The sequence below is a fragment of the Larus michahellis genome, chromosome 2, assembly GCF_964199755.1.
Source record: "Larus michahellis chromosome 2, bLarMic1.1, whole genome shotgun sequence".
NCBI lineage: Eukaryota > Metazoa > Chordata > Aves > Charadriiformes > Laridae > Larus > Larus michahellis.
In genome coordinates, this window is record NC_133897.1 from 68,654,818 (window position 1) to 68,664,048 (window position 9,231).

A 9,231-nucleotide genomic window follows, 5' to 3' on the forward strand; every position below is an offset into this window, starting at 1 on the left:
GTAAATTCCTGAGCAGCCCTTGTAACTGGGAGTGTACTGCCTTGTGACTTTGGTGTCTAAATACATGGAGGAAACCAGCATGGGCTGTGCTTGATGTGTGGGGATCCACCGAGCACCGGGGCCTGAATAAAATGCAGAGTCTGCATCAGTGGACAAGGGAAGAGCTACGGATATCATCTATCCGGACTTCTGCAAGGCCTTTGACATGGTCCCTGACAACATCCTTCTCTCTAAGTTGGAGAGATACGCATTTGATGGGCAGACTGTTCAGTGGGTAAGGAACTGGCTGGGTGGTCGCATCCAGAGGGTGGTGGTCAATGGCTCGATGTCCAGATGGAGAGGAGTGACAGGCGGTGTCCCTCAGGGATCCGTACTGGGACCAGTGCTGTTTAATATCTTCATCAATGATTTAGACAGTGGGATCAAGTGCACCCTCAGCAAGTTTGCAGGTGACACCAAGCTGAGTGGTGCGGTCGACATGCCAGAGGGACGGGTTGTCATCCAGAGGGACCTGGACAAGCTAGAGAGGTGGGCCTGTGCAAACCTCATGAAGTTCAAGAAGGCCAAGTGCAAGGTCCTGCACTTGGGTCGGGACAATCCTCCTTATCAATACAGGCTGGGGGTTGATGTGATAGAGCAGCCCTGCGGAAAAGGACTTGGGGGTGCTGGTTGATGAAAAGCTGAACATGAGCCAACGATGTGCACTTGCAGCCCAGAAGGCCAATCACATCCTGGGCTGCATCAAAAGAAGTGTGGCCAGCAGGTCGAGAGAGGTGATTCTCCCCCTCTACTCTGCTCTTGTGAGACCCCACCTGGAGTACTGCCATTTAACCACAAATTTTAACACACCAAATGAGCGTTTAATTTCTACTCGGGGCTTTCATCAGGAAGTGAAAATCTAATCATGGATTTTCAAAGCATCTTATCAACACTGGGGATCCCTCCCGCAACAGAGAACGTGAGGTTGGCTGAGCCCAGCCTAAACAGAACCCAGCAGCCGCGCAGTGCTGGGAAAGGTCTTGCGCATCCCCATGCACTTCTCCTCGTCGATGAAGAGCGAGTTGGCTTTGACGGCCAGGTCATGCTGCAAGACCGACTTGGCACGAGCCAGCATTTGCAGGGTGTCCTCGGTGTCTCTCAACCGCTGCTGAAGGCTCTGGACTGTCTCATTGATTTCATGGACCTCGTTGACAAGGCTGGAAAACAGCAAGGAACCCTGATTAATGGTCCCATCACGTGGGTGGTTTCGAGCCTGGCCCTGCTGAAGGGCGCCTTGGGCACAGGATTTCCCCCTTCAGCACGCTCAGACTAACTCGGACCCCCCGTTTCTGGCAGATGCATGGGAAAGCTGAGGGCAGAGCTCCTCCAGACCTCAGCGGGGAGGCATGGCTAAGTCTGCGCGAAGGCTTTGGCAACGCGCAGGCACGTCTCCCAGAGCAGCTCGTGCCACCGAGAAGAGGGATGAGCAGCTGTGGTGTCCTGTTCCCCTTTGGTTTTGCAGGTTTGTTGGGTCCCCCTCCTGGATTTCCCTGTGCAGGGGTCCTGCCCACACCCATGGATGCACACACAGTGAAACAGGACAGCTGGGAGAGGCAAAAATTGAATGGGAAACAAGTGGAGGATGGAGAAAACAATGGTGTGCGAGATGCTAAACAGGCTCTGGGGCTGGGTTTCACTTGCTTCTAAAAGGCTTCACCTGGAGTCTTGCCCAGCAGGCTCCCCGGAGGAGGTGTGAAGTTTGGGGTGCCTCACAGGGGGTGCTGCTGAGCACTCAGGGCAGCCTGCTCCTCCACAGCCCCTCGGGGTGCAATCCCACAGAGCTCACAATGTCCTTGAAAGGGTTTGTCCCCAGGGGAGGTGAGGACAGCCCTTACTCCTTCTCCAGAGGGTGCACCCTTCCTGGAGGTTCCCCAAAAGGAAGTGCTCTTTTTGTGCTCTCAAGTGCTCTCAGTGCAAGCCTCTTGGAGAGTAAAGGCTTATCCTAAAAAACTGAGTACATCCAACTGCCGGGAAGCAGGCAGGAGAGAAGATGAGGCTTATCCAAGTGGGAAAAATCCAGCCCCTCACGGGGTGGCATCAGGCTGCTCCCAGCCATGGTGTACAGCCTCCTTTGTGGGTGCAGAGCTCTCCCAGCACCCAAAGGCTGGGATACCTGCTCATTCCTTTTGATTAGAGCAGAGCCCTTCTGGAAGGACTATTTAGGAAAAACATCCCATGACTAGTTTTGTCATCCAGTGATGTTCCTGAGTGCTACTACCCGGGACTCCTCAAGGACCCTGCCGGTCCCATGCTCCTGCCTTACCGGAGCTGGGCAGTGTCCCGGCACAGCTCCATGTTTGGTCTCCGTGTGCGCTCTTCCAGCTGGGTCTGAGCCACTTTGAACGGAGGTCCTTGGTCCCTCATGGCTTTTTTGATGGCTTCTATGTTCATCTCCATTTGGAAGATTTCCCGCAGTGTCTGCCGCAAAAAAGAAACACACGGATGAATGAAAAAATACCTTCTCAAGTGACAACATAATTTCCTTTTTCTCCTGTCCGTCTGCAGAAAAAACAAGCCTGTCTTTGCTGTTGCTGTCACGTCAGAGGAGGTGTTGGAGCAGTGATGGACACAGTGAGTTACCAGCTTCCCAAAGCTACTGCTTGCAGAAACTGATCATCCATCAATAGCAACTCAGAGAGGGAAGGTTATTCATGCATGAAAAATTTTCATTTTTCACTGAAGGACGTGGCACCAGCCCGCAACGCTGCCAGCCCAGTCTCCACTCAGTGAATCAATACGGTGTGGAGCACTTTTCAGGAGGCTTTCCATGAGACCCACTGGTCTGAGCCAAGTGTCTGTCACTGCTCTCCACTTCCTCTGCTTGGCAGAGCAAGCACACGGATACCCGTGCAGCAACCACAGAGCACTGAGAGTGAAAGCACGTCCTTGGGGGAGAAGCAAGCCTGCGAACCCCCCGGCAGGCAGCCCAGCAGAGGCCCAGCAAAGACTCTCTGCAGGGCAGCCAGCGCTTCTGAAGTAACTCCCAGGAGATGCAACCAGCGGTGGCCTTTTCTGCTGGAAATCCCTGTGCTGCCAGGCTGTCAGCTAGGATGTGCTAGCAAAAGACAGGATCCCTTGAGATGAAATCACAGTGCCAGCTCCTCCTGCTCCAAGAAGAAAGTCCCCAGGACTTGGAGTTTCTAACAGAAAATGATGCTATAACCAGCTTCCTGCAGCCACCATTCCTCTCCTTGGGCCAGGTCTGCGTGGAGGGTCCTGCTTCGGAGGTGTCCCTGGGAAGTGACAGTGTCACACCCAAAGGGAGGGGTTCAGGCTACCTTGGCCAGGTGGGTCTGAATCTTGCTCTTGGCGTCGGCGGTCTCGGCGATGCGGCTGGTGAAGGCGACGTTCACCCTGTTGAACTGGCACCGCATCTCGTTGGCCGTCACCTCCAGCAGGTTCCTGGTGTTGTCCCGCAGCTTGGCAGAGGCCGCCCGTTCGCTCTGGGAGCGGAGGATGTTGCCGTCCGTGAATTTGGCCCAGGACTCCGGCACCGAGATCCTGGGCGGAAGGAGAGGCCCCTGGTAAGCCCGTGCTGCTGAAGCTGGACGTGGGCAGGCAAGGACCCTGCCAGGGAGTAGCGTGGGTCAAATGTAGCTTTAATCTACGCTTTTATTTTGACCATAGGTCGTGTTTTAACCCCAGCCGGCAGCTAGGACCATGCAGCCACTTGTGCAGTTCTCCCCCTTTCCTCCAGAAACCCAAGGAGAAGAAGCAGAATAGGAGGGGAAAGGGAAGGGAAAACTTGTGTGTGGAGATAAAAGACAGTTAAGTAGAAGAACAATAACAGAAAGGAAAAGAACAGCAACAATAGAATAAGTATGATAATAATAATGATAATAATAGAGCAGAGAGAAATGGCCTCTCTGAAGCCGGTGTCTCCAGGCAGGACAGACCTGCCTTTACAGTGGGCTGGGGACCAGCAGCTCCCTGCCAGGGAAAGGCACCGCACATCCCCGGGACAGCTTGCTGCTCGCGTGCCACCCAGCGTGCACTCACGTGGCATCGACCCGCTCCACCCCTCGGTAGTAGCTGATGCCGTGGGAGGTGTTCCTCAGGTGGTGGCACTTGTCATCGATGCGGTGGGCCGCCTGCTTGTTGGCCAGGTCTCTCTCCAGCTCGTGCTGGGCCACCCTGTTGGACCTTCAACATGCAAACAACAGCCATCGGTGGGGATGTACAGGTGGAACGGCTTCCTCCCCGTTCCACTTCCCCGCAGCTCCTGCCCGGGCAGCTCTGTCCTCCCATGAGCATCACCGCCCGCTTCCCATGGAGCCTGCGTGGGTTTTACACCTGCGGGGTGTGGGTAGAGGTCGGGGTCTGCTGGGGGTTCACATCCCAACTGCAAAGGCCCAGCGGCCCTACGGCATGAGATAAGGAGCTTCTCCTTACGCGAGCTGGGCTTTTGTCTTATCCAGGTACTGCTGCATCCTCTCCTGGCACGACCTGATGACATCCACTTCCTGGGCAAAGGCAAAGCATGTAATGATGTCATCTCTTTTATTAGACCAATTAATAGAGCTGCTGCGTGGGGGAACACCGTCCCCTGGCCCAGCAGGTTTTGGGGGTTGGAAGGGTTGAGCACCTCGCCAGCAGTAAGGAGCCAGGTAGGGAACAAGGCTGCAAAGCCTCCTCGGGGCAGTTTACGTAAAAATAGCTTTCACACATGATCTGAGTTGCCAAGCTTACTGTGAAGAGCTGTTTCTCCACGTCATCATGGACGAGGTCAATGCCCATCCTCTTCTCCCGCTGAAGCAAGCACTCCTGAGCGACCTGTTGGGGACATGCCATGACTGTTGGCTGCTGGGGCAGGGTTCTCTAGAGGGATGGGAAGAAAAGGGAAGAAAAAAGTGCCCCGGGCAGCTGGTTTAGCTGACAATGAGCAGCCGAGCTGCAACATCAGCGTTAAAGCAACATGAGGGAGCACACGTGTCCCTGGTGCAACCGCAGATGAATGCAGGGCCCTGTGTCAGCCTTGATGCTGACCTCGCCAGAGCCTTGTAGCAAGACGTGGGCTTGTGTCTCCCAAACCAGGATTTTGGATGAGCTGCTTATAAAAATATTGGGTTCTGATGGGCTCAGAATGTGCTGATAGGAGATGCAGCAGATGGCAAGGGATTTGTTGATCACTAACTAATGGTCTCTTCCTAAAAGCTTTCTAGATGTTACAGAGCTGCAGTGAAACTTAACTGGACGTCTGAGTGGCTGCAGATGTTTCAGCAGTGGGCTACAGCTTGCAGGCCACTGCACAGGGTGCTTACCTGGAGAGGGGCCTCCGTCTCAGCCAAGGCTCTCTCCAGCCTTTTCTTCATGTCCGTGAGGGCGTTGGTCTCCCCGATCATCTCACCCAGCTCACGGCAGAGCTCCGATTTCCAAAATCCAATATCATTGGTACGAAATCCCAGGTTCTTGGTGCTTTCTCCTTGTGTTTTCTCTGTCTGCTGATATTTATCCTGAATCATGCGGGAGGTATCAACTCTCAGACGCTCCGCGTTGTGCTGGCAAGTTTCTGACTCTGTGTAGTTGGTCAGGTTGGACCTGTGCCAGTCCTCAGGGGTGTACCGCGTGATGAAGATTGTTCTGTTGGCAATGACAGGAAGCTTCTTGCTGGCGGTCATCCCCTGGGAACTTTTGGAAAAGGGAGCCAAAGTTGGGTTGATGGCAGCTGGTTTGTAGTAGGTGCTGGGCACCCAGGGGAGGCCGGAGCTCTGAGGCAGCGGGTAGTAAGGAAAAAGGGCCTTATAGCTTGAAGCCATGGCACTGATGGCAGGCAGAAACTTGCTAGGTGTTGATCGTGGATGGGTGTACGTTGCCGTTAAGGGAGATCGACCAGGCTGCATTCTTGAACGCTGCTCTTCAGGTACGTGTCCTGCACAGAGGAGCAGAGAGAAGACAACCACACTCAGTAAGCTCCTGCACTTGCCTTCCTTCTTACAGCAACACGTGCAACTTGCAACACAAACAGCGATGCACACAGCACCTACACATTGCCTGTGCAGACCTAAAACTCTTGAAAGCAAATCCCTTCTGACAGCGTCCCAAGCATTTGTATCTAGAGAAAGATCTGACTTTGTTGCTCATATCTAGCATCAGGTCTTGAAATGGGGAGAAAACCAAATCATGGCTGCTCAAGAGAGTGACAGATATTGTGCCCTCATTTTCCTTCAGTCTGTCAGTCCCGTGAAACTGTAGCTGCTGATTCTCTGCTGTTCATCTGCTTCTTTTGGCTGGGTTTGGTATCTGCTGATCTTCTAGTACCCCACATGACATTTTCTCTTTCAAAGTGCCATTACCAGCCCCGAGAGCTGCGCCCCTTTGGACACACAGCTGCTACCAGCCCAGCGCGATTTGTGGGTGAGGGACTCCATCCTCATCCCTCCATATTCACTTGCATTAAATGCTCAAGTGAGCAGTCTGCAGGTGAGCAGAGCTTTGCAGGACGATATCCAAATTTGAACACACACACACACACACCCCGCCCCCTCCCCCGGAATCTATTTCAGCCTCAAAAGAACAGCCATCTCTGTCTTGCAAAAGAAGAAAAATGTCCATGGCTCACCTGATGTAAAATCACTGCGCTTGGAAAGGAGATATCCCACCAAGTCCTTTCAGAGGGCTTTGTAAACACCAGCCTTGCAGTAGCCCTAGGAGGAATGGCCACACGTGAAGATTTTGATACCAAGAACTGTGGGTGCTATTGCTCTTTTCAGATTGAGGTTATCAGTCAGTTGTTATCAGAAACACGATGCAGAGGGCCACCAACTGCACCTAACACACCGAATGTGAGGACAAACACTCAGGAGGGTAAGTTATGCTCGGTGGGAAGCTCTTGTAAGGTTGCAAGTGTCACCCACGGGCAGGAATAAGTCCCTGTGGCTGCCATAGCCAGCTGGACGTGCCCTTCCCCTGACACCATCCCATCCCCACTGCCCCCAGCCTGGCTCAGAGCCCCAGTGAAAGATTAGGACATAAGATCCCTGGATGGGAGTGGGGTAGGACATAAAACTTGTGCTCAATCCTATTTGTAACAGCATGAAAGCCACTCCATTCCTTTAAAAATGGCGTGTTTGCAGGGAATAAACCTGCCCATAACGGTTTGATGCATTCAGAAGAACACTGTCTCCAAATGCAGCTACTAAATAAATGAACAGCGAATGCAGGAGAATAACGGGTCCTTTAGTTAGGGCAAATCCCAGGAAAATCAGGATGAGTCAGAGGGCACAAGTGCACAGCCTGCAGCTGGGAAATCACGGAACTTTGAGGACTCCAGTTACAAGCCTTGCCCAGTTTTGGCCATGCTGGCATGGGCTGCCCCAGGGCCTGACTTGAGAGCAGCAGCAGAGCCGCGGGCACCGAGTCTCGCCCCAGGATCCAGCCTGGACGAAGAGGCTGTGGGACAGGCAGCGGGAAACTCACACCCTCCAAAGAAAGCTAAAAAGCTTTCACAATCACGACCCTGCGAGCCAGTTTGGCAGAACAGAGGGAGAAATGTCTGTGCTCAGGCCCAACAAAAACCACTGTGAGTGCCAGTTCCCTTTTGTTTAGGAAAGAGAGGAAAACCCCTTGGGAATGGACCACAGTCACCTTTCCCTGCATTTCCAGCTGAAGTAAAAGCCCCTGCATCCCCCTGGGGATAAGCCATCCCAGGGTGACACTTTCTGCCACCCCTGAACACAGACACACGATGGGAGCCCCGACCACCTACTTTGGGTACATCTGGGCAACAGAAGAGGTACTGGGGAGCACTAGCAGAAATGCTTGCTTTTTCAGTCCTCCCCTCCCAGCCAAAGTACATACTCACCCTGAGCCTCCAGAGGCTTGCGGGTGCCCAGGGGGGCTGCTACTCACTGTGGTGCTCTCGGATTCGGTGGCAGCACTGCCAGACACTGCAGCATCCCCAGTGCCGTCCGTGACACAGAACCAGGGCAGCGTTGCCAGGGGCACAGGGTGCTCAGTGACCTCACACATCCTACTTCCTGCCCTGGACAACCTATTGGCCCTCGCTGTGCAACTCAGTGCACACTCTGGGCAACCTAGTGCCCTTCCTGGGCAACTTGATCCCACCCTGGACAACCCCCGGTGCCATCAGTGGGCAACCCAGTACAGCCCTCAGGCATCTGCTCTGGCTAGCCTAAGGGGGTTTCTCTCCAATTTGGGAAAACACCCACCAGCTCTGCTGTGAGCACCTCTGTGGCCCACCGTATCCAGAGGAAATGTTTGCATTTGCTTCACCTTACCGCGTTAGATTAACTGTGAGCCCTGTGGATGGCTCATCAAATACTCAGCGCATACATCTGTCTTCTCACTGCCTTTCTCAGCTTCCTCTCCTTTTCCCATCTCCTGCGCTCTGTGCACACGCTCACATGGAGCTGGCCTCCATGAGAAAGCCATGCCTCTGCTGCCAAACATCTGGCATTAAAGGGAACTCCAACTCTTTCGTGTAGACACACGATTGATTTCACTTTAAAAGACATGTCTTCCTTTAGCCAGGTGAAGAATCAACTTCATCAAACCGAAACGAAAAGTTCAGCACACACATTGCTTTTCTATAGCTAAACCAGAGAAAATAATTGCAGTTAAAGCAAGCCAACCTCTGCCCTTCCGCAGGACACGCGCACCCCCTCGGACCAGCCCTGCTCTCTGCTCCTTGCACGCTGCCAGCTCCATCTACGCCCGCTCTCGCTCCCTGCCCGGAGCCAACTGTGTTGAGGTGAATCACTGCATGACCAGGGACACCACTAATTGTTGCAGCAACCACACCCTTTTTGAAGTAGTTGCTAAATCCAGCAATAATCGTTAGATAATATTGTAAATGGCCCACGGGTGCTCTGCAGAGCACACAGAGCAGGACTTCCAGGGCAAGCACCCATGAGCACCCTGATGCAGAGAGACAGCAGGGGACACCAAAATGGATGAAGCTTTGGTCCCACCAGAGCATCCGGAGCAGCTTTTCAGGTGAAGGGCTCGTGACGTACCTAAAAGCTACAAAGTCGAGGAGAACTGGCCTGGGTAAAACAGGCAAATTCACATGCTCAGTGACCCTCAAGCAAGAAGTTATCAACTGCACGCAGTAGTAAGTGGTCCCCAAATCCCTCGTGCTCTGGGTACCACACCAAAGTAAGTAGGCTATTTCCATCATCTCCACTTCTTCAAGTGATTAAACTGGGTTCCCTAATTGTGACAACAACTCCA

The 9,231-nt window shown here is 53.4% G+C and overlaps 1 protein-coding gene across 1 annotated transcript; it reads right to left on the reverse strand.

Moving 5' to 3' along the window:
• Positions 1–979: 979 nt before the first annotated feature.
• Positions 980–5,879, reverse strand: LOC141738298 (tektin-3-like). The gene is made up of 7 exons (XM_074573506.1): positions 5,301–5,879; positions 4,729–4,812; positions 4,432–4,502; positions 4,039–4,182; positions 3,318–3,540; positions 2,303–2,457; positions 980–1,196 (listed from the first exon to the last, which is right to left on the reverse strand). The coding sequence occupies exons 1-7, from the start codon at positions 5,877–5,879 to the stop codon at positions 980–982; spliced, it is 1,473 nt and encodes a 490-aa protein (XP_074429607.1).
• Positions 5,880–9,231: the final 3,352 nt, after the last annotated feature.